The 26,204-nt window shown below is 44.3% G+C and overlaps 2 protein-coding genes across 2 annotated transcripts in view; one reads left to right on the top strand and one right to left on the bottom strand.

The window, feature by feature from the left end:
• Positions 1-2,265, top strand: part of LOC137648242 (mucin-2-like) — an 8,673-nt gene extending 6,408 nt beyond the window's left edge. The window contains exons 4-5 of the mRNA XM_068381165.1: positions 1-784; positions 1,052-2,265. The exon at positions 1-784 is cut by the window's left edge and continues 623 nt beyond it. Of these exons, the coding sequence (XP_068237266.1) occupies positions 1-784; positions 1,052-1,122 (855 nt within the window). The 3' untranslated portion in view covers positions 1,123-2,265. The remainder of the gene's footprint in view (positions 785-1,051) is intronic.
• LOC137648733 (uncharacterized) overlaps positions 1-26,204 on the bottom strand; it is a 332,677-nt gene that overhangs the window by 288,305 nt on the left and 18,168 nt on the right. The window contains exon 2 of the mRNA XM_068381800.1: positions 16,648-16,738. The gene's annotated coding sequence lies outside the window, so the exon portion shown is untranslated. The remainder of the gene's footprint in view (positions 1-16,647; positions 16,739-26,204) is intronic.

Raw genomic sequence — 26,204 nt, 5'->3', positions numbered from 1 at the left:
TCATCAACAATTATGAACTTAATCATCAACAAAACTACTACAACTCCCAACACAAGTCCAAAAACCACTCTTCCTGAACTAACTTCACTAACTCCTCCAAAAGTAATTCTTGACAAAACTACAATCTCTCCCAAAACAAATCCAGAAACCAATCCAAAACTAACTTCACCAACAACTCCCAACATAATTGTTGACAAAGACACTACAATATATACCATATTAAATCCAGAAAACACTCCTCCTGAACTAACTTTACCAACTCCAAACATAATTAGTGGCAAAACAACAACTTCTCTCAATGCAACTCCGGAAACAAGACCTCATGAACAAACTTCACCAACAACTCCCAACATAATTAGTGACAAAACTACAGATTCTCCCACTATTAATCCAGAATTCAGTCCTCCTAAATTAACTATACCAGCAAATCCTAATATGGTATTAGGCAACACTACTATAACTTCTCCTAATGCTAATCCAGACACCACTCCTGAACTAACTTCATCACCTTCCTACATAACTAACAAAACATCTATAACCTCTCCCGACCCTAATCCGGAAACCATTCCTCCTAAACTGACTTCACCAACAATTCCCAATATAACTATTAACAAAACAGCTACTTCTCCCAACACAAATCCAGAAACCACTCCTGCTGAACTATCTTCACCAAAATATCCAAAAACAACTACAACTTCTCACAACACAACTCCTCTGGAAATATCCCAAATGGAACCAAATCAACAGACAAACCCAGGAAGCCCCATCAAGGTTTCTGGGAGAAGTGAGTTGTTGTATTTTTTCTTTATACTGTTAGATCATTCTAAATCTCCCTCTACCTGTTTTGTTTACGGAGTCATAAAAAACGTTTTCCATTTTATCAATATATTTTGAAATCATAAATATATACCTCTTAGAAATTTTTCTTTGATAACATCAAACACCTAATATGCTTTGATAGCCACTAAGTTTTCCTTTTTCGCACTTACCACAAAACCAAGCGAAAATAAGGAAAGCATTACACTTATTGTCTATGTTATTTCTCTTCCAGAATGTGCAAATGGAGTCTGCACCTACAACCTGAACATCGTCATTGAAATGGTTAATCCATTTCTCAACTAGAGTCTTCTTATCCTTCCAGTTGCTGCCAAAATACCTCTCCTTTCAGTTTGACATTACTTATTAGAGAGCCAATGTCACCCTTTAGGTTCTTAGTACAATCAAGTTAAGATCCAAGACCCATCTCCAGTTTCAATTAAACTAATAATAGTTCAAATATCCTCAGTTACTACTGTGGTAATTAAAGATCCTCTTTTCCAGTTGCTTGCAAACTCAGTGAAGTTGAGGACAGCCATTTTTATCTCGGCCATCCGAGTGGAAACAATCAGAATAACATATTCTTTCACAACAACTGAATACAGACCAAAAACCATCCTTTTTGGCTCTGAGAAAACTCAATATAAAATAAGAGGTGTCATTTATAGTGAATTCAATATATCTAAAGAAGTGTTCTTTTCAGTTCCCAAACTCCAAGAAGTTTAAAGAAACAAGAACCAATGTTTCTAGTAAATGCAGAGAAGCTTAAAAACTGCTCGTTCTTTTAAATAAACTGCATTAAAATAAATGACTACCAATACTTTTTCATAGTAATCTCAAAAGAAAATAAGAATCGTTTATTTAAAATCTCAGTAAACTCAACGAATCACAAGATCCATCCATATTTATTCTCTTTAAATCGAATATTTAACTCTAAGTAACCTCACAATAACCTATACCAGTCTTCAAGTTTTCAGTAATTCAATAAAAGACAAAAAAGAGACTCGCCTTGCTTTCCTGTCCTTAGCATATTATATAAAGGCAAACAAATCCCTTCAAGAATTCTGTATAATAGTAGGATGAATGACTGCCAAATTCTTTGACTTCAAATCATATCCGATGAAACTCAAAACACTAAAATCCGGCAACGGCGTTTTGTCTTTCTGGATAAGACCTTTTCGAAGCAACAGATGTGCTATGTGAATATCCTATGAAATCCAAAATAGAGGAGATGGAATTTCTTTATCTATATGAAAGGAGTTGAAGGTACAACTGCCACAATTATCAAATGACTGTGAAAGTATTTCTGATTGCTAAATCCACGCAACATATTTTTACTGGTGCTTGTTACATGGAAATCTGTCTGTATGTCTGCCTGTCTGTCAATGTCTGTCTATTTCTGTTAGTCCATCTGTCTCAAATTATTTTGTTATTAATCTCTTTAATCAAATTTGCACTCAAATAGATGGATACGATTGTTTTCATCTTATATAAATAAAAGTAAAATATTTATGAATGTTAGTAGAAAAGGATTATGTTCTCAGTTAATATCTAGCAAAATTAAAGACATCTTGACGAAATAAAAATTTTACTGTTAACCCTACAACCTGTAAGAATATAAAAAGAAAAACCAAATAAAGAGAAGAACTTAAGAAAGAAATAAAGATACAGGGGTCAATGGAAAAAAAAAACATGAATGAAAAATGTTATTTTTATAATAAAATAAATTTTTGAATATACTTACCCGGTGATTATATAAGCTGCAACTCTGTTGCTCGACAGAAAACTCTACGTTAAAAATCCGCCAGCGATCGCAATGCAGGTAGGGGGTGTCCTTCAACAGCGCCATCTGTCGTGCAGGTACTCAGTACTCAATGTAAACACAGACTCAATTTTCTCCTCGGTCCACTGGGTCTCTATTGGGGAGGAAGGGAGGGTCCTTTAATATATAATCACCGGGTAAGTATATTCAAAAATTTATTTTATTATAAAAATAACATTTTTCAATATTAAACTTAGCCTGTGATTATATAAGCTGATTCACACCCAGGGGGGTGGGTAGAGACCAGCAATAATTGTTTACATTATTATGAGCTAAGGATTTTTTATTTCATTTTAGCAGTTATTCAAAATAACAAACATAAAATAAATAAGTACCTGGTAAGGAAGTCGACTTGAACAATTACTCTGCCTTTTTAAGTACGTCTTCCTTACGGAGCCTCGCGATCCTTTTAGGATGCTGAGCGACCCCTAGGATCTGAAGTATCAAGGGTTGCAACCCATACAACAGGACCTCATCAAAACCTCTAATCTAGGCGCTTCTCAAGAAATGACTTTGACCACCCGCCAAATCAAGTAGGATGCGAAAGGCTTCTTAGCCTTCCGGACAACCCAAAAACACAAATAAAACATTTCAAGAGAAAGATTAAAAAGGTTATGGAATTAGGGAATTGTAGTGGTTCAGCCCTCACCCACTACTACACTCGTTGCTACGAATGGTCCCAGAGAGTAGCAGTTCTCGTAAAGAGACTGGACATTCTTAAGATAAAAAGACGCGAACACTGACTTGCTTTTTCAATAGGTTGCGTCGATTATACTTTGCAGAGATCTATTTTGTTTAAAGGCCACGGAAGTTGCGACAGCTCTAACTTCGTGTGTCCTTACCTTCAGTAAAGCTTGGTCTTCCTCATTCAGATGGGAATGAGCTTCTCGTATTAACAGTCTGATAAAATAGGATAAAGCATTCTTTGACTAGGCAAAGATGGTTTCTTAACTGAACACCATAAAGCTTCAGACGGGCCTCGTAAAGGTTTAGTTCGTTTTAAATAGAACTTAAGAGCTCTTACAGGGCATAAGACTCTTTCTAGTTCATTTCCAACCATACGATAAGTTTGGAATATCGAACGATATTGGCCAAGGCCGAGAAGGCAGCTCGTTTTTGGCTAGAAAACCAAGTTGTAGAACATGTAGCCGTTTCGGATGAGAATCCGATGTTCTTGCTGAAGGCATGAATCTCACTGACTCTTTTAGCTGTGGCTAAGCATACCAGGAAAAGAGTCTTTAAGGTGAGATCTTTCAGGGAGGCTGATTGTAGCGGTTCAAACCTGTCTGACATAAGGAATCTTGATACCACGTCTAAATTCCAACCAGGTGTAACCAAACGACGCTCCTTCGTGGTCTCAAAAGACTTAAGGAGGTCCTGTAGATCTTTATTGTTGGAAAGATCTAAGCCTCTGTGACGGAAGACTGATGCCAACATGCTTCTGTAACCCTTGATAGAGGGAGCTGAAAGAGATCGTTCTTTCCTCAGATATAAGAGGAAGTCAGCTATTTGAGTTACAGAGGTACTGGTCGAGGATACGGATACTGACTTGCACCAGTTTCGGAAGATTTCCCACTTCGATTGGTAGACTCTAAGGGTGGATGTTCTCCTTGCTCTAGCAATCGCTCTGGCTGCCTCCTCCGAAAAGCCTCTAGCTCTCGAGAGTCTTTCGATAATCTGAAGGCAGTCAGACGAAGAGCGTGGAGGCCTTGGTGTACCTTCTTTACGCGTGGCTGACGTAGAAGGTCCACCCTTAGGGGAAGTGTTCTGGGAACGTCTACTAGCCATCGAAGTACCTCGGTGAACCATTCTCTCGCAGGCCAGAGGGAAGCAACTAGCGTCAACCTTGTCCCTTCGTGAGAGGCGAACTTCTGCAGTACCTTGTTGACAATCTTGAACGGAGGGAATGCATATAGATCTAGATGTGACCAATCTAGGAGAAAAGCCTCTATATGAACTGCTGCTGGGTCCGGGATTGGTGAGCAAAATATTGGGAGCCTCTTGGTCATCGAGGTTGCGAAGAGATCTATGGTTGGCTGGCCCCAGGTGGCCCAAAGTCTCTTGCATACATCCTTGTGGAGGGTCCATTCTGTTGGAATTATTTGTCCCTTCCGACTGAGACAATCTGCCATGACATTCACGTTGCCTTGGATGAACCTCGTTACTAGTGATATGTCTAGACCTTTTGACCAGGTGAGGAGGTCCCTTGCGATCTCGTACAACGTCAGAGAGTAGGTCCCTCCTTGCTTGGAGATGTACGCCAAAGCCGTGGTGTTGTCCGAGTTCACCTCCACCACTTGCCTTGAAGGAGAGACCTGAAGCTTTTCCAGGTCAGACGTACTGCCAGTAGCTCCTTGCAGTTGAAATGCATTGTCCTTTGACTCGAGTTCCCTATTCCCGACCATTCCCGACCGTCTAATGTCGCACCCCAGCCTACGTCCGATGCGTCCGAGAAGAGAACGTGGTTGGGAGTCTGAACAGTCAGGGGAAGACCCTCTCTTAGGTTGATATAGTCCTTTCACCAAGTCAGACAAGACTTTATCTTTCCGGAAACCGGGATCGAGACCGCTTCTAGCGTCTTGTCCTTTTTCCAGTGAAAAGCTAGATGGTATAGAAGAGGACGGAGGTGTAGTCTTCCTAGTGACACAAATTGATCCACGGATGACAGTGTCCCTATCAGACTCATCCACAGCCTGACTGAGCAGCATTCCTTCTTCAGCATCTTCTGGATGGATAGCAGGACTGGGGGCTGATCGTCTTGTCAGCAACGTCCTCATCAGAGGGTTCCTCATCTGAAACTGATGAGGAAACGGCAACGGAGTGGGCAACGTCTGACTCGCTGAATCCGGTCGCACTGGTGGATGCGTGACGGAGCCGGACGCAATATCATGGAACTGATGCACAGTCTGTGAACTGTCAACAACCATGGGTGCGCGAGGAAGTACAGCGTCAACCCGAAATTGTCTAGACCGTCTGGGTTGTGCAGTCAACACCCTACCGGGTTGCTGAGGTTGACGCACTGCGTCACAACAAGTCACCTCTGCTGGTTGTTGAACGTCCTGAACGTCAACAACCACCTCCGAGCGTCGCTTGACGTCAACGTGCGGCTGGCAACCCACACTGGGTCGCATCGGTGGAGGAACCACCTCAACTGGCAGACGCGAGTAGGTTACCTCAGCGTCAACAGGGCGCACAACCGACCGGTTGGAAGGTTGTTGGCCAGAAGGAGGAACCACCTCAACTGGCAGACGCGAGTAGGTTACCTCAGCGTCAACAGGGCACACAACCGACCGGTTGGAAGGTTGTTGGCCAGAAGGTTCTTCTCCGCATTTAAGTCCTCTATCAAGGACGCAAGCTTGGACTGCATGGCTTGCAGCAAAGCCCATTTAGGGTCTACGGGAGCAGGTGTGGCAACAGACGGGGTTAGCGACTGAGGCGGAACCGTTTACCATCCCTGAAAGCCTTGTGTGACATAATAGTACAGCAAAACTTCAAAGGCTCGACAAAAGCTGAGAAGTTGACCTGTAAACAACTTGGAGCGTCTCCTGGCTAGGCGCCAGGGCGAGTCTACCAGAATTGAGAAGTCTATCTGGGCAGAGGCATGAACTCCCAAGCCGAGAACTTCTCTCGTGTCATATCAGACTCTCGCTCTATAAGCCAGTTTAAAAGAAGGGAAATCAAAGGCTGTATCCCTAAAACTCCTCCTGGTGCAAAAACCAGTCGCCTAGCCAACATAACGCTCTCTAGGAGAGCGAGAGAGCACTAGCTTAAAAACAACGGCTTCGAAGTAGCTAGGCCTAGTGTAAGTTCTCACGTTAAGGCGAACGAGGAGCAGCAGTTACAAGATCCGGACGAAGATCCTTAAAAAAATCATCATGATTTAATTAAAGTCCATATGAGGCTAAGCAGCTTAAGGCTCCTCTCCATCTGACAGAGTCCTCAAGGGAATATCAGTAGGAGGGAGAACAGCAACTTCCTCATCTACAGGAACCTTGTCCGATAAAAGCTAGGTTACCTCAGTGAGTCTCTCACTGGTGCATAAGTAGCAGACCAGAAGGCAACGTCATGTAACTGCTTGACAGTCTGTGAACTGTCAACAACTGAACTGTCAACCACAACAGGTGTGTGAGGACGTACAGTGTCCACTCGAGACTGCCTTGACTGTCTAGACTGAGCAGTCAAAACAACTCTAGAATGCGGAGGTTGACGCACCGCGTAAAAACAAAACAACTTAGACTGTTGTTGTACCTCGCGAACGTCAACGGAAGGTTCCGTGCGTCGCTGAACGTCAACATGCGGCTGGCAGGGTACACTGGAACGCATGGGTGGCGGGACTCTCTTGGAGTGCGGCAGAAGGTCGCCTCAGCGTCCACAGGACGCACAACCATGGTTGGTTGTAGGCTAGAGGTTGGTGTAGTGTCAACCTTCTCCGCACGAAAGTCCTGCATCAATGACGTTAACTGAGACTGCATGGTCTGCAGCAAAGACCACTAAGGGTCTACAGGAGCAGGTGCGGCAACAGACGGTGTGACTGCCTGATGCGGTACCGCTTTGCCTCTCTTAGGAGGTGAGCAGTCGTCGGAAGACTGCAGCGAGTCCGAACTGACCCAGTGGCTACAACTGGGCCGTTGGACTTGCGCGGAAAGGACCGACTTGCGCTTAATAAGCCGCGAGACCTTGGTCCATGGTTTCTTACGAGAAACCTCTTCCGCAGACGAGGAATAAATGGGCTCTCTCGTCTTAGAGTGGTTGGGGCGATTTTGGGTAGATACGCCCGAAACCACAGAGGGAAAACGTCTGTTCGTTGATCAAGGCCTCTCGAACCCATAAGTCGTTCGACATTACTTCTCCCCTGGGCTTGGGAGCTTGCAAGAGGTCCCGGACTAGGTGAACGACAGGCACGAACAGACGAACCCTCGGACGCAACACTGTAACACTTTGCGCATATCACTTTATCGATTTTCTGTTTTGCACTTATTTCACTGAAATCGAAACTTTTACTGATTTCTACCTGAAACACGCAATTCTACCCTTCATAAAAGGTAGTAATTGCGAAATCATTCGTAAAATGCAGCTCATTAATACTAGCAAAAAAACAGAAAACATATATTAAGATAAAAAATTCAGTGGCTGGGAAAGAGACTAAACGCTAGTTCATATAAACTACGTTTTCAATCTCTCACCGCACATAGCCTGGGGACAAGAATAAAACCCTAGAAACGTTTTACCTTTTTCCCCGTACAGAGACTAGGGACGAGAGTAACACGAGAACAACGTTACCCGCTTGAACGGAACGTTTTCTCTCCTCTCTCTCCCTCCGTCTCTATCTCACTCTCTCTTTCTCTCTTGATTTCGCACCTAAGAGAAGAGAAGAGCCCAATTATATATCGTCAAAAAACATGTTATTTGACTAAAGGAAAAAAATGATATTTTCATAATAAAATAAATTTTTGAATATACTTACCCGCTGGTTATATAAAAGAGCTGAAGTCCCTGACGCCAGGGCAGAAAATTCAAATCTCGCGCTATCGAAGATACGCCAGGTGTACCAACCGCACCCTAGCGGTAGAACAGGTGGAACTATACACCAACTCCAGTTCTTCCATGCCTCATAGCCATACCATAGGTAGTCTCTAGAGGGGAGGAGGGAGGGTGTTAAATTTATATAACCAGCGGGTAAGTATATTCAAAAATTTATTTTATTATGAAAATATCATTTTTAAATATAAAACTTACCCGCTGGTTATATAAAAGAGCTGATTGACACCCCTTGGTGGCGGGTCAGAGACAGCTACATACAGAAAATTCACTTAAGGGTTACATACAATAAACTTAAGCAGTTCTCACCTGATAAGGAAGCTGACAGCAATGATACTCTGCCTCATTTCGTCCGCTATCCTTAAGAGATCCAGTAATCCACTCGGGCTGAAAATCTCTAGGAGCTGTCAAACGGTACAAACACCTATAACATGACAGGACCTCAACCAATACCCTTGTTCCGGGTGCACTCAAGGAACAAAATGACCACCTAGCCAAATCAAAGATTGCGGAAGACTGACGCCCAATCTCCACAAACAACCATAAAAAACGAGTTCCAAGAGATAGAAAAGGGGTATTAGGAAAAAAGGGAACGTAGTGGTAGATCATTCACCTACTATCGCATTAGCAGCTATAAAAGGACCCAACGTAAAAAGGTCCTCATAGCGAGTCTGAACATTCTTCAAATAATGGGATGCAAAAACAGACTTACTTCTCCAAAATGTTGTATCCATCAGACTTTGCAGAGAACGGTTCTGTTTAAAGGCCACTGAAGTCGCTACCGCTCTGACTTCATGTGTCTTGACTTTGAGGAGCCTCTGATCCGACTCATCACACTGAGCATGAGCTTCTCGAATCAACAATCTAACGAAAAAAGACAAGGCATTCTTGGACATGGGCATCGAGGGTTTCCGAACTGCACACCACAGAGCGTCTGAGTTACCTCTCAGATTCTTAGTTCTGTCCACATAACAACGTAGAGCTCTAACTGGACAGAGAACCCTTTCCAATTCATCGCCAGCCAAATCCGAAAGGTTAGAAATCTCAAAGGATTTGGGCCATGGTCGAGAAGGGTTTTCGTTCTTGGCCAGAAACCCCAGTTGCAAAGAACAAATGGCTTTCCCATTCCGAAAACCAATGTTCTTGCTTAAAGCGTGAACTTCACTAACTCTTTTCGCAGTGGCGAGGGTAACTAGAAAAAGGGTTTTCAAGGTTAAGTCCTTAAATGAAGCCGAGTGTAAAGGTTCAAATCTGTCACTCATGAGAAATTTAAGGACAACATCCAAATTCCAGGCGATGGGAGCCGTTTGAATCATCTTGGTCGTATCAAAAGACCTAAGTAAATCTCGTAGATCCTTATTATCAGAAAGGTCTAGGTTCCTGTGTCGAAAAACCGTCGCCAACATACTCCTGTAACCTTTAATAGTTGATGACGAGAAGTTATGCTTAGTTTTAAGGTCCAAGAAAAAATCTGCTATTTGGGAAAGCGATGTACTGGAAGAGGAAATCGCGTTAGTTCTACACCATTCCCTGAACAACTCCCACTTGGACTGATACACCTTGATGGTTGAAGACCTTCTTGCCCTTGCAATTGCCTTGGCTGCCTTCTTCGAAAATCCTCTAGCTCTAGCGAGTTTTTCGATAGTCTGAAGGCAGTCAGACGTAGAGCTCGGAGGTTTTGATGATTTCGGGCCAAGTGAGGTTGTCTGAGAAGATCGGGTCTCATGGGAAGGCTTCTCGGGACATCCACCATCCATTCCAGTACCTCTGGAAACCAGCTTCTTGACGGCCAGAACGGAGCTATCAGAGTCATTCTGGTCTCCTCGTGTGAAACGAACTTCTGAATCACTTTGTAAAGGATCTTGAACGGAGGAAAGGCATAAACCTCCATGTGTGACCAGTTCATCAGAAAAGCGTCTATGTGAAAAGCTTCGGGATCTGGAACCGGAGAGCAATAACACTCTAGTCGTTTGGTCTTCGCGGTGGCAAAGAGATCCACGAGAGGTCGACCCCATAACCGCCACAGACTCTTGCAGATGTCCGGGTGCAGAATCCATTCTGTGGAGAGAACCTGACCTTTCCTGCTGAGTCTGTCTGCGCTCACATTGTTGACTCCCTGGATGAACCGCGTCAAAAGAGTCACCTTCCTTTCCTCCGCCCAGATGAGGAGCAGTCTTGCAATCTCGAACAGAGGCCAAGAGTGGGTCCCGCCTTGTTTCGCAATATAGGCCAGAGCTGTCGTGTTGTCCGAATTGACTTGGACTACCTTGCCCCTGATCTGCTTTTCGAAGCCGATGAGAGCCAGATGAATAGCTAAAAGCTCTTTTTGATTGATGTGGAGAGAGGTTTGCTCTACCGTCCAAGTCCCCGAAAGTTCCTGCTTCTCTAGAGTGGCTCCCCACCCCGAGTTGGAGGCGTCGCAACACAACACGAGGTTTGGGTTCCTCTGAAGTAAAGACAAGCCTTCTTTCAGTCTGGGCTCGTTGTTCCACCATTGAAGATGAGACTTGATGGAAGTCGAGATGGGAATGCAATCCCTGTCGAGGCTGTCCCCTTTCTTCCAATGGCGGTTGAGATGAAACTGAAGAGGACGCAAGAACAACTTCCCCAGGGTCACGAACTTCTCTAACGACGAGAGAGTCCCCAGAAGGCTCATCCAATCTCTGACGGAGCAAAGATCTCTCTTCAGGAACGTTTGTACTTTTAGGAGGGCTGCTTGGATTCTCACCGACGACGGAAAAGCCCGAAAACTCCGACTGTGAATCTCCATCCCCAAATAAAGAATCTCCTGGGATGGAATGAGTTGTGATTTTTTCGAGCTCACCAGGAGACCCAGTTCTCTGGAGAGATCCAAAGTCATCTTGAGGTCCTTCAAACAACAATCGGCTGAGGAGGCTCTTATCAGCCAATCGTCCAGATACAGAGAGGCCCTGATTCCCCTCGAATGCAGCATGCTTGCCACGTTCAGCATGATCTTGGTGAACAATAGAGGAGCCGTGCAAAGTCCGAAACAAAGAGCCCTGAACTGGAAGACCTTGTTTCCGTCCATGAACCTCAGATAACGTCTGCAGCTGGGATGAATCGGAAGGTGGAAATAGGCATCCTGAAGATCTAAAGAGACCATCCAATCGTCCTTCCTCACAGCTGCCAGAACTGTTTTCTGAGTCTCCATGGTGAACGTCGAGTTTTGGACGTAACCATTGAGCACACTTACGTCCAGAACCGGTCTCCACCCCCCGGAACTCTTGGGTACTAGAAAAAGGCGGTTGTAAAACCCCGGAGACGTAACATCTTGCACTTCCTCTATTGCTCGTTTCTCTAATAAAAGAGACATCTGTAGAAGCATGGCTTGTTTCTTGGGACCCTCTCTGTATTTGGGCGAAAGATCCACTGGATCTGTGACCAAAGGAGGATTGGTCAGGAAGGGGATCTTGTAGCCTTCCTTTAACACCTGGACGGACCAGGGGTCCGCTCCATTCCTCTCCCAAGCCTCCCAAAAGTGAGTCAACCTGGCCCCCACTGCTGTCTGAAGGAGAGGGCAGTCAGACTTTACCTCGGCCGGACTTGCCCCCTCTGCCTCTAGGTTTCCTTCCTTCTGGTTTAAAAGAGCCTCTCCCAGAGGGTTTCCCACGAAAGGACTGAGGACGAAACCCAGAAGAAGATTCCTTAGGTTTTCGAGAGGAGAAAGACGGAGGCAAAACTTTCCTAGTCGAATGAGTAACTAAGTCATGTGTGGCCTTCTGAGTGAGAGCAGTAGCCACCTCGCCCACTAATTCCTGAGGAAATAAAGAATTAGACAAAGGTGCGAAAAGAAGGCCTGTCTTCTGATAGGGAGACACTCCTGCGGAGAGGAAGGAGCACATCGTGGCCCTTTTCTTGAGAATTCCAGCTGTAAACAAGGCAGCAAGTTCGTTGGAGCCATCTCTCACACCTTTGTCCAAGCAGGACATCAAATGAACCAAACCACTAGTGTCCGTTTCCGTCATATCAGAGACCCTCTTACTCAAAGCCCCCAAAGCCCAGTCCAAAAAATTAAAAACTTCGAAGGCCCTGAAAAGACCTTTAAGCAAATGGTCGAACTCTGGAATGGACCACCAAATCTTCGTCTTCCTTAAGGCAAGACGACGAGAAGCATCTACCAAACTTGAAAAATCCCCTTGGGCAGACGAAGGAAAACTCAAGCCCAACACTTCACCAGTCTCATACCACACACTAGATTTAGAGGCTAACCTAGCGGGAGGAAAGGCAAAGGCCGTCTTGCCAAAAGCTTTCTTGGAGTCCAACCAAGAACCCATTAACTTCAAGGCCCGCTTAGAAGATCGAGAAAGAACCATCTTGGTGTAAACTGGAACCTTAGTAGCTTTACCTAAGATGAATTCAGAAGGCGGAGAACGAGGGGCCACAGGGGTAAAAGAATCCGGGAAAATTCCAGTCAAAATAAGCATAAACTTGCGAAGGTCCACAGCATGCTGATAATGCTTCTCCTCCTCATTCTCAGAGACTTCCTCAATAGGATTATCCTCATCCGACTTTTCCTCTGGTTCGTCTTCTGGCAGTGCAGCAACAGCTGCAGCCTGAACCGAAGGAACAACGTCTGGATGGGACTGCCTGTCAAGGCCAACATCTGAGTCAATTGGGTGGGGAGAAGTAGAAGTAGATTGATGCGAAACACGGACATGTAGACGATCATCCTCAACCAACAACTGCTTAGACCGCTTAGAATTCAACTGTTGTTGAACAGAAGAACGCTTGAAATCAGACGGTAACTGTTGAAGATCGCCGCGAGGTCGCGTAAAGTCCGAGGATTGTTGCTGCGAGCGATCAAAGGAGTCAGGATGTCGCCGCTGTAAACCAATGTTTTGACGCGCCGCGTCCAAAAGTTGTTGCCGCGGGCGATCCACTACTTCAAATTGTTGCCGCGTCTCGTCCACTTGTCGACGCCGACGCTCTTCCCCGCGACCAGAAAACGCAAACTGGTCAACCAAAACTCTCTGACGCGACTCATCAAAATCAACCTGGCGTTGAACACTGTGAATGGGAGACCGTCTAAGTGATAACTCGTCAAGGCCATATACCATCGAACGTTTGTGCGATAACTGGTCTGACATCGAACGCCCAGACACAACGCCAACACTTGGTTGATAAGAATCCATCAACGAAGAGAGTTGTTCCTTCATAGACAAAAGCGCAGTCCATTTCGGATCAACAGAACTCCTAGAAGGAAGATTCGCACTAATGTCACCACGCATTTCAGGGGAAGAAAGCCAATCCGATGGAAGAGGAGGTGCATGAATAGTTACAAGGTCCGAATCGGAAGGAATCATATCCGCACGAACACGGTGATCTGAACGTTTGGCCGGAGTGCAAGCGCTGGGAGAACGGAAACGTTCCGGTGAACCCCACGAACTACATCCTGGCCGCACAGGCGATTCCCGACGCTGTGTGTTTTGACGCGCCGCGTCCAAATCAACATGGGAGCGTTTAAGCGGTCTCGACGCTCGCCGCCAGATCTCACTCCCCGACCCTTCATCGGAAGACGGGGATAACGTATGAACCTCACCTTTCCTACGATGAGGGTGAACGACCTGAGCTACGGCAACAGGAACGTTCGAGGGGACGTCTGCACGATTGATGATGCTTCTCGTTCCCTTAAGCCGTTCGACATTACTTCTCCCATGGGTTCGAGAGCTCGAAAGAGGTCTAAGGCTAGGTGAACGACAAGATCGTGCCGACGCACCCTCCGCAACACTAAACACATTATCAACACTTGTCACAACCCCGAGAGAGTCACGATTCTTCGGTACCACATCAGACACTCGAGTCGACGCACCTTCCGCAACACTAACCACATTATCAACACTTGTCACAACACCGAGAGAGTCACGATTCTTCGGTACCACATCAGAAACTGAAACACTTTCCACAGTTCCGATAGGATCACGGTTTTTCAATACCTTTAACTCTGAAAAGATAGTATTTCTATCGGCTGCTAAGGACTCAACTTTCTCACCAAGAGACAAAATAGCAGTAAACATGTCCTTCATAGTAGGTTCCTGATCTACCACCACAGGGGAAGGAACAGGATTAGGAACAGGTAAATTAGGTAAGGTTCTATCCACAGATCGGGAAGAACTACGCCTAAGTCTATCTCTCTCTAATCTCCTAACATAACGATCGTAAGTACCAAAATCATCATCAGTTAAGGAAAGACATTCATTACACCTATCATCTAATGAACAAAATTTACCCCTACATTTTACACAAATAGAATGAGGATCAATAGATCCCTTAGGAAGTCGTGTACGACAACCCTCACTAACACACCTACGCTGAGCAGGGGAGGAGTCGGCCATTTTAAAGTTAACGTGAGAGACCGACAAGCAAAAAGTAAGGGAAAAAACAATAAAGAAAATCTCAAACAAAAAGATTTCAAGATAAGAACCAAGGAAAATTAATCAACGATAGCTTAAACTCAAAAAAGAAACGTTGTACATCACCAAACAACTTCCCAAAAGAGTAAAAACACGAGAGCGAACTTCTGTATGTCAGTCAGCTATGACGGCAGAGAGAAGAACTGAAGTTGGTGTATAGTTCCACCTGTTCTACCGCTAGGGTGCGGTTGGTACACCTGGCGTATCTTCGATAGCGCGAGATTTGAATTTTCTGCCCTGGCGTCAGGGACTTCAGCTCTTTTATATAACCAGCGGGTAAGTTTTATATTTAAAACTGAAAGGTTTTCCAAATAAAAAGTTCCTTTAATTTAGAATTTAAAACATTTAAGCTAAGAAAGAATGAACAAAACGTCAGAATCGATTTACTCTTACTGCAAAGTGAAACCGTGATACACTCTCTCTCTATCGTAACGATAGAGCGCATGTTGAACGTCCTGAACGTCAACAACTGCGTAGTCTAAACGTTAGTTCATCTTTGAAAACAGTACGAAGACTTATCAAAGAAATTCTTTCATAAAACATTACATTTAAAAAGTTTTAAATTCTTTAAAGGCTAAATACGATATAACGGGCTCAACGTTGATTAACTTCGGTTCCAAGTTAGGACCGCCTACTATCAGGAAAGGTCGCATATAAACAAAACATAAAAATTTATTTTTATATGTTTATAATAAATGGAAAGTTAATCGAAGAGGCCTAATAAAGGCGGAGAGATATAAAATATATAGATCTATAACGTGTTAAGCAAAAATACTAAAAACCTAAACACACTTCCGTCTAAGGGAAGGGTCGGCCATTTAAAAGTGAAAGAGAGTCCATACTCTCTTTGTCACCATAATTAAATCTATCCAAAACGAGTTCAAGTTTTGAGATGAAGATAAAACACCTGCATAGCGAAAGCTCAAAACTAGAATAGTGTACTTCACCAAATAGTTGTGAAAACAAATCCAGTTAGTAACAGCGAATTAGTAGGTCTTGCCGGTAGCCCGACAGAGAGAAAATTGAGTCTGTGTTTACATTGAGTACTGAGTACCTGCACGACAGATGGCGCTGTTGAAGTACACCCCCTACCTGCATTGCGATCGCTGGCGGATTTTTAACGTAGAGTTTTCTGTCGAGCAACAGAGTTGCAGCTTATATAATCACCGGCTAAGTTTAATATTGAAAAAAATGAAGTAAAGGGTAATGAAAATTATAGATATTATGAATTGTGCAGAGAGGCAGATGCTACAACAGAACATTTGTTTAGCTGTAGAAAATTAAGAAAATTCAGAGGCAGTAGCAAAGAGCTAAGGAAGTTAGAATCGCCAATCAAAGAAGTTGTTCGATATATTAGACAGGCTATGGAAGTTATAAATAAAAATACGAAGCTGTCCTGCCTGTAAAGGCAGATGGCAGTACTTTACAACTACAGATATAGTAGTGTGCCCGCAATTATAGTGTTGTAGAGTGAGCAGCGAGACCATGTAACATGGTACCACATAAGCTCTTTGCCTACATACATAAAATCTTGCATACAGGTACATATTTCTTTTATTAACAGAATAAGTAACATTAAATTACACACATTAAATCTAAAATCAGTGGGGTAGTCCAACTGTATTCTCTAGGGCCTGTCATGGCCCTCCCCTTTGATGAAGGGATTATCTAAATGGAAGACAGCCTGTGAATAGTGGTTTTCACATGCCCTTGTTAAATACACGACACCCACAAGGTGATCGCGCGAGGGTAATAACCTCTACATTCCATGCTTTTATCTTTTTCTAGTATAATTGGAAGATTTATATTAGAAAAGTGTAAAGAAGGACCCTTTTCACCGGCCGTCACAGGTCTCTCCCCAGAAATAGATTTTTCCTTTGTCAAAATCCCTTAAATAGCAACTCTTCAATAGAATGTCATGATCAAGAAATGAATGCTAAAGCCAATACAGAGATAACATAAACAAAGAAACTTGAAAGCAATAATTCTACTACTACTACTACTACTGTCTACTAATGGTTAACAACATAGATATCTTACCACTAGATGCTGCGAGACACATCTTGGCAAATGGTAGCGCATACGTGAACACTCCTGCCATCTTGGTAAAGGGAAGGAGGGCGGTAGGTAGCTAGAATAGTGATCATTGTAAATAAACATCCCACACTCAGTTTATAGTAAAATATGTGCATACCATTTCGAAATTTACCTAGCTTCTATTTTCATTATGTTACACTGAATAAACATACATCTAAATATGACAAACCTGTAGTTATTTACATAGATATTCTTTCGGCAAAGCTGGAAGGTAGCCATTAAACTAAAAGTATGAGGTGGCAACCCTACCAAGCCACTGTAGTGGGTAGGTAGTGGGGTGGCTGGGGGGTACCAAGCCACCTATCTCGACTCACAGCTCGGTGAGCTGCTTCAATATTTGATTGCAAGCATGACTTATAAGGGGACAGGTAATAGCAGGATAATTTATATAAATAACTACAGGTTTGTATTAGTGAGGGAAAAAATACAAATTATTTCCAAATTTGTCATTTGTTCCTTCACTAACAAACCTTACGTTATTCATATGAATGACTCACCCTTAGGTGGGTGGTAAGTCCGATCTCTGGATTAGTCATTAACCCAGGTTTTCGTAGTACAGTATTAGACTGTATCTGAGGAGAACCTTGACACCTCGCTAACAAATACAAAGTGAGTATTATAGCAGCCTGAGCAACCTATGTAGTTGTGAGAGATAGCATATGAATGTCTAAGTAAGAATATTCCGAGTTATAAACAGGAATATTACACTATATACTGTATAGTTTCCGTGTACAAGTATAACATTAATAAACTATACTAGGTTGCACAAGGGAAATGGTTATTACCTGCAGGGGTTGAAGCCAGCTTGCAGAGGGACCCATGGCACTGTTCCCCAAGAGAGGGGAAGATGTAGAAAAGAAAAGAGCCAGTCATACTATTCATTCATCCCATGCTTAACCTGGGTAACCAATGCCCTCAACCATCTGCTACTTGTCCAACAAGGAGCCTGGGGTATGCTTGAAACCACTTCTTGTGCAGCCACCACAGGACCAATAGAAAATGTATTGAATCTTGAAGGTAGTAGGCGGTGAAGGTCGTCTGATACTTCCACACACCTGCTTATAATACTTGCAATACTGAATAATTGTTTAAATGCCATGGACGCACTGATGCACCTGACATCATGAGCTCTAGGTCTTCAAGCTGGAGGAGGGGTAGGATTCAAGAGCATAGACAACTTTGCGCATCTATGAAGAAATGATGTTTTTGGTGACCCTCCTCTTGATTCTACCGGAGCTAACAAATATGGATGACAGCTGGGGCCGAGTTGCTGCAGTGAGTTTAAGATAATACCTCAAACTCCTCACTGGGCATGGTAACAATTGATCTGGATCATTGGTTACAGAACATGGACTTGTGAGCCCATGATGACACTAGGGCAAACACCCTGGTAAAGACCTAGGGTGCCGTTGAGACACCGAACCAGAGAACCTTGAACTGGTAAAGATTGTTCTCGTGTATGAATCTGAGATACTTCCTTGAAGATGAATGGATTGGGATCTGGAATTATGCATCTTGGAAATCCAATGTGCACATGAAGTCACTTAGTCTTACCGCCTCGATGACCGTGCCTGCAATCTCCCTCCTGAATAGAATTTGTAGGAAAAACTTGTTCAGGGACGAGAGATCTATGACTGGTCTCCAGCCTTCACAAGAAAGAGTCGACTGTAGAAGCCTGGAGACCAGTCTAGGACCTCTTAAAGAGTATAGTAGTGTTAATCCTGTTGTCCCTTGAATGAGAATCTAGCCAACATAATTGATAGGTGTATCCCTTTTCATGTGCAAAGGTACCGAATGAAGGACAAGCCATGGTTCAATGATGATTGTAGACGTGTTTATTTGGAGAAGCAGGAGGACTATCATCTTTGGAAGTGTAACAGATCAGATTTGACCTGCAATAACTATACTCAGCTTACAGCTTTTGCTCAAAGAGTTTATGCTTCAACTGAAAAGGAATACAATCTAACCATAAAAGAAAACCTTTCTGGTACAACTCAGGAACATAAGTAGTGGACTACCTTTGAATCTGCACTCTTTGGTGTAGATGCAACAGTTCCTCCTTTACTTAAACCACATGGTTCTGTCACTCACTGTCCAAAGGAAAGGGCAAACCTTTTAACTGACGTTTTTGACAGCAAGCAGAGTAATAAGAAACTTGAACTTTCTCATTCTTGTTTTCCTGAAACTAAATTAACTAGTTAAGCTTTTCAATCTCGTGAAATTAAAGCTCTCTTAATGGACCTTGAAGATGAAGACAGACAAGAACATCTAACTTCGCACTCCTTACACCGGCTGCTAGAGCTGAGGAAAAACAAAAAGGAAATGAAAAATTGTTCCCCCTGGGGGGACACCCTAACCAGTAGACGGGAGAGGTTTTCCCCGAGAGGCACAGAAATCCGTAGTGCTGTCAGCAAAGAGGAGCAAGACTGAAGTCCAGCTCTGGGCAGGCCGCAAGAGATCTTCCCTCCGATCAACTTGCAAGGAGCAAGCGATGTCAACATCTGAACGAATGAGAAATCAAAAAGACTACTCCACTGAGGCGCAGGCTGGGTCGCTGCACTCAGAGAAGCGGGGGAGGTCATAAGCCTACAGGTTGCCAAAAGTCAAAGGGGAAGAGACAGAAGAGAAGGATTCTCTGCCCTTGAGAAACGCCGCACCACATTGACACGAAAAAAAACAGCAACATTTACACTGTAATAAAAAGAAAATGTTTACGTACAGTCTATATATGACAAATTCGGAGATATGTTATTTTTATTAATAAAATAAATTTTTGAATATACTTACCCGGTGATTATATAAGCTGCAGCTCTGCTGCCCGACAGAAAAACTCTACGTTCAAAATACGCCAGCGATCGCTATGCAGGTAGGGGGTGTACATCAACAGCGCCATCTGTCGAGCAGGTACTCAGTACTCAATGTAAACACAGAACCAATTTTCTCCTCGGTCCACTGGGTCTCTATTGGGGAGGAAGGGAGGGTCCTTTAATATATAATCACCGGGTAAGTATATTCAAAAATTTATTTTATTAATAAAAATAACATTTTTCAATATTAAACTTAGCCGGTGATTATATAAGCTGATTCACACCCAGGGGGGTGGGTAGAGACCAGCATTACTTGTTTACATTATTATGAGCTAAGTATTTTGTATTTCATTTTAGCAATTATTCAAAATAACAAACATAAAATAAATAAGTACCTGGTAAGGAAGTCGACTTGAACAATTACTCTGCCTTTTTAAGTACGTCTTCCTTACGGAGCCTCGCGATCCTCTTAGGATGTTGAGCGACCCCTAGGATCTGAAGTATCAAGGGTTGCAACCCATACAACAGGACCTCATCAAAACCTCTAATCTAGGCGCTTCTCAAGAAATGACTTTGACCACCCGCCAAATCAAGTAGGATGCGAAAGGCTTCTTAGCCTTCCGGACAACCCAAAAACAATAATAAAACATTTCAAGAGAAAGATTAAAAAGGTTATGGAATTAGGGAATTGTAGTGGTTGAGCCCTCACCCACTACTGCACTCGTTGCTACGAATGGTCCCAGAGAGTAGCAGTTCTCGTAAAGAGACTGGACATTCTTAAGATAAAAAGACGCGAACACTGACTTGCTTTTCCAATAGGTTGCGTCGATTATACTTTGCAGAGATCTATTTTGTTTAAAGGCCACGGAAGTTGCGACAGCTCTACTTCGTGTGTCCTTACCTTCAGCAAAGCTTGGTCTTCCTCATTCAGATGGGAATGAGCTTCTCGTATTAACAGTCTGATAAAATAGGATAAAGCATTCTTTGACATAGGCAAAGATGGTTTCTTAACTGAACACCATAAAGCTTCAGACGGGCCTCGTAAAGGTTTAGTTCGTTTTAAATAGAACTTAAGAGCTCTTACAGGACATAAGACTCTTTCTAGTTCATTTCCAACCATACGATAAGTTTGGAATATCGAACGATATTGGCCAAGGCCGAGAAGGCAGCTCGTTTTTGGCTAGAAAACCAAGTTGTAGAACATGTAGCCGTTTCGGATGAGAATCCGATGTTCTTGCTGAAGGCATGAATCTCACTGACTCTTTTAGCTGTGGCTAAGCATACCAGGAAAAGAGTCTTTAAGGTGAGATCCTTCAGGGAGGCTGATTGTAGCGTTTCGAACCTGTCTGACATAAGGAATCTTAGTACCACGTCTAAATTCCAACCAGGTGTAACCAAACGACGCTCCTTCGTGGTCTCAAAAGACTTAAGGAGGTCCTGTAGATCTTTATGTTGGAAAGATCTAAGCCTCTGTGACGGAAGACTGATGCCAACATGCTTCTGTAACCCTTGATAGTGGGAGCTGAAAGAGATCGTTCTTTCCTAAGATATAAGAGGAAGTCAGCTATTTGAGTTACAGGGGTACTGGTCGAGGATACGGATACTGACTTGCACCAGTTTCGGAAGATTTCCCACTTCGATTGGTAGACTCTAAGGGTGGATGTTCTCCTTGCTCTAGCAATCGCTCTGGCTGCCTCCTTCGAAAAGTCTCTAGCTCTCGAGAGTCTTTCGATAGTCTGAAGGCAGTCAGACGAAGAGCGTGGAGGCCTTGGTGTACCTTCTTTACGCGTGGCTGACGTAGAAGGTCCACCCTTAGGGGAAGTGTTCTGGGAACGTCTACTAGCCATCGAAGTACCTCGGTGAACCATTCTCTCGCGGGCCAGAGGGAAGCAACTAGCGTCAACCTTGTCCCTTCGTGAGAGGCGAACTTCTGCAGTACCTTGTTGACAATCTTGAACGGAGGGAATGCATATAGATCTAGATGTGACCAATCTAGTAGAAAGGCATCTATATGAACTGCTGCTGGGTCCGGGATTGGTGAGCAAAATATTGGGAGCCTCTTGGTCATCGAGGTTGCGAAGAGATCTATGGTTGGCTGGCCCCAGGTGGCCCAAAGTCTCTTGCATACATCCTTGTGGAGGGTCCATTCTGTTGGAATTATTTGTCCCTTCCGACTGAGACAATCTGCCATGACATTCAAGTTGCCTTGGATGAACCTCGTTACTAGTGATATGTCTAGACCTTTTGACCAGGTGAGGAAGTCCCTTGCGATCTCGTACGTCAGAGAGTAGGTCCCTCCTTGCTTGGAGATGTACGCCAAAGCCGTGGTGTTGTCCGAGTTCACCTCCACCACTTTGCCTTGAAGGAGAGACCTGAAGCTTTTCCAGGTCAGACGTACTGCCAGAAGCTCCTTGCAGTTGAAATGCATTGTCCTTTGCCTCGAGTTCCATAATCCCGAGCATTCCCGACCGTCTAATGTCGCACCCCAGCCTACATCCGATGCGTCCGAGAAGAGAACGTGGTTGGGAGTCTGAACAGTTAGGGGAAGACCCTCTCTAAGGTTGATATAGTCCTTTCACCAAGTCAGACAAGACTTTATCTTCCCGGAAACCGGGATCAAGACCGCTTCTAGCGTCTTGTCCTTTTTCCAGTGAAAAGCTAGATGGTATAGAAGAGGACGGAGGTGTAGTCTTCCTAGTGACACAAATTGATCCACGGATGACAGTGTCCCTACCAGACTCATCCACAGCCTGACTGAGCAGCGTTCCTTCTTCAGCATCTTCTGGATGGATAGCAGGGCTGGGGGCTGATCGTCTTGTTCATCAGAGGGTTCCTCATCCGAAACTGATGAGGAAACGGCAACGGAGTGGGCAACGTCTGACTCGCTGAATCCGGTCGCACTGGTGGATGCGTGACGGAGCCGGACGCAATATCATGGAACTGCTGCACAGTCTGTGAACTGTCAACAACCATGGGTGCGCGAGGAAGTACAGCGTCAACCCGAAACTGTCTAGACCGTCTGGGTTGTGCAGTCAACACCCTACCGGGTTGCTGAGGTTGACGCACTGCGTCACAACAAGTCACCTCTGCTGGTTGTTGAACGTCCTGAACGTCAACAACCACCTCCGAGCGTCGCTTAACGTCAACGTGCGACTGGCAACCCACACTGGGTTGCATCGGTGGAGGAACCACCTCAACTGGCAGACGCGTGTAGGTTACCTCAGCGTCAACAGGGCGCACAACCGACCGGTTGGAAGGTTGTTGGCCAGAAGGAGGAACCACCTCAACTGGCAGACGCGAGTAGGTTACCTCAGCGTCAACAGGGCGCACAACCGACCGGTTGGAAGGTTGTTGGCCAGAAGGAGGAACCACCTCAACTGGCAGACGCGAGTAGGTTACCTCAGCGTCAACAGGGCGCACAACCGACCGGTTGGAAGGTTGTTGGCCAAAAGGTTCTTCTCCGCATTTAAGTCCTCTATCAAAGACGCAAGCTTGGACTGCATGGCTTGCAGCAAAGCCCATTTAGGGTCTACGGGAGCAGGTGTGGCAACAGACGGGGTTAGCGACTGAGGCGGAACCGTTTACCATCCCTGAAAGCCTTGTTATGTGTGACATAATAGTACAGCAAAACTTCAAAGGCTTGACAAAAGCTGAGAAGTTGACCTGTAAACAACTTGGAGCGTCTCCTGGCTAGGCGCCAGGGCGAGTCTACCAGAATTGAGAAGTCTATCTGGGCAGAGGCATGAACTCCCAAGCCGAGAACTTCTCTCGTGTCATATCAGACTCTCGCTCTATAAGCCAGTTTAAAAGAAGGGAAATCAAAGGCTGTATCCCTAAAAAACTCCTCCTGGTGCAAAAACCAGTCGCCTAGCCAACGTAACGCTCTCTAGGAGAGCGAGAGAGCACTAGCTTAAAAACAACGGCTTCGAAGTAGCTAGGCCTAGTGTAAGTTCTGACGTTTAGGCGAACGAGGAGCAGCAGTTACAAGATCCGGACGAAGATCCTTAAAAAAAAAAAAATCATGATTCAATTAAAGTCCATAGGAGGCTAAGCAGCTTAAGGCTCCTCTCCATCTGACAGAGTCCTCAAGGGAATATCAGTAGGAGGGAGAACAGCAACTTCCTCATCCACAGGAACCTTGTCCGATAAAAGCTAGGTTACCTCAGTGAGTCTCTCACTGGTGCATAAGTAGCAGACCAGAAGGCAACGTCATGTAACTGCTTGACAGTCTGTGAACTGTCAACAACTGAACTGTCAACCACAACAGGTGTGTGAGGACGTACAGTGTCCACTCGAGACTGCTTTGACTGTCTAGACTGAGCAGTCAAAACAACTCTAGAATGCGGAAGTTGACGCACCGCGTAAAAACAAAACAACTTAGACTGTTGTTGTACCTCGCGAACGTCAACGGAAGATTCCGTGCGTCGCTGAACGTCAACATGCGGCTGGCAGGGTACACTGGAACGCATGGGTGGCGGGACTCTCTTGGAGTGCGGGAGAAGGTCGCCTCAGCGTCCACAGGACGCACAACCGTGGTTGGTGCAGCGTCAACCTTCTCCGCACGAAAGTCCTGCATCAATGACGTTAACTGAGACTGCATGGTCTGCAGCAAAGACCACTAGGGTCTACAGGAGCAGGTGCGGCAACAGACGGTGTGACTGCCTGATGCGGTACCGCTTTGCCTCTCTTAGGAGGTGAGCAGTCGTCGGAAGACTGCAGCGAGTCCGAACTGACCCAGTGGCTACAACTGGGCCGTTGGACTTGCGCGGAAAGGACCGACTTGCGCTTAATAAGCCGCGAGACCTTGGTCCATGGTTTCTTACGAGAAACCCCTTCCGCAGACGAGGAATAAATGGGCTCTCTCGTCTTAGAGTGGGTGGGGCGATCTTGGGTAGATACGCCCGAAACCACAGAGGGAAAACGTCTGTTCGTTGATCAAGGCCTCTCGAACCCATAAGTCGTTTGACATTACTTCTCCCCTGGGCTTGGGAGCTTGCAAGAGGTCCCGGACTAGGTGAACGACAGGCACGAACAGACGAACCCTCGGACGCAACACTGTAACACTTTGCGCATATCACTTTATCGATTTTCTGTTTTGCACTTTCACTGAAATCGAAACTTTTACTGATTTCTACCTGAAACACGCAATTCTACCCTTCATTAAAAGGTAGTAATTGCGAAATCAGTCGTATAATGCAAGCTCATTAATACCAGCAAAAAACATAAAACATATTTTAAGATAAAAAAATCAGTGGCTGGGAAAGAGACTAAACACTAGTTCATATAACTACGTTTCCAATCTCTCACCGCACATAGCCTGGGGACGAGAATAAAAAACTAAAAACGTTTTATCCTTCCTCCCCGTACAGCGACTAGGGACGAGAGCAACTCGAGAAAAACGTTACCCGCTTGAACGGACCGTTTTCTCTCCTCTCTCCCCCTCCGTCTCTATCTCTCTCTCTCTTTCTCTCTTGATTTCGCACCTAAGAGAAGAGCCCAATTATATATCGTCAAAAAAACATGTTATTTGACTAAAGGAAAAAACTGAAAGGTTTTCCAAATAAAAAGTTCCTTTAATTTAGAATTTAAAACATTTAAGCTAAGAAAGAATGAACAAAACGTCAGAATCGATTTACTCTTACTGCAAAGTGAAACCGTGATACACTCTCTCTCTATCGTAACGATAGAGCGCATGTTGAACGTCCTGAACGTCAACAACTGCGTAGTCTAAAAAACTAAACGTTAGTTCATCTTTGAAAACAGTACGAAGACTATCAAAGAAATTCTTTCATAAAACATTAAATTTTAAAAAGTTTTAAATTCTTTAAAGGCTAAATACGATATAACGGGTTCAACGTTGATTAACTTCGGTTCCAAGTAAGGACCGCCTACTATCAGGAAAGGTCGCATATAAACAAAACATAAAAATTTATTTTTATATGTTTATAATAAATGGAAAGTTAATCGAAGAGGCCTAATAAAGGCGGAGAGATATAAAATATATAGATCTATAACGTGTTAAGCAAAATTACTAAAAACCTAAACACACTTCCGTCTAAGGGAAGGGTCGGCCATTTAAAAGTGAAAGAGAGTCCATACTCTCCTTGTCACCATAATTAAATCTATCCAAAACGAGTTCAAGTTTTGAGATGAAGATAAAACACCTGCATAGCGAAAGCTCAAAACTAGAAATGTGTACTTCACCAAAATATGTGAAAACCAATCCAGTAAGCAATAGCGAATTTAGTAGGTCTTGCCGGTGGCACGACAGAGAGAAAATTGGTTCTGTGTTTACATTGAGTACTGAGTACCTGCTCGACAGATGGCGCTGTTGATGTACACCCCCTACCTGCATAGCGATCGCTGGCGTATTTTGAACGTAGAGTTTTTCTGTCGGGCAGCAGAGCTGCAGCTTATATAATCACCGGCTAAGTTTAATATTGAAAATTGTATTTTTCCTAACCATACAAACCTTAGCTATTTACATAGGGTATTACTTTCGGCGTAGTTGAAATGGCGAGCCATTAGATTTTTACCGAGGGTTAACTACCCCCGCGCTAGTTAGCAGGGGGTAGGGGAGGAGTAGCTAGCTACCCCTCTCCCCTCACACACTGGTGAACTGACTCACTTCGCTTAGAGGTGGGACTTGACTTGGGGGACAGGGCTGGCGGGCAAATGTGTGTAAATAGCTAA

This window comes from Palaemon carinicauda, chromosome 10 (genome assembly GCF_036898095.1).
Source record: "Palaemon carinicauda isolate YSFRI2023 chromosome 10, ASM3689809v2, whole genome shotgun sequence".
Lineage (NCBI taxonomy): Eukaryota > Metazoa > Arthropoda > Malacostraca > Decapoda > Palaemonidae > Palaemon > Palaemon carinicauda.
This window is presented reverse-complemented; position numbering and strand designations above follow the sequence as displayed.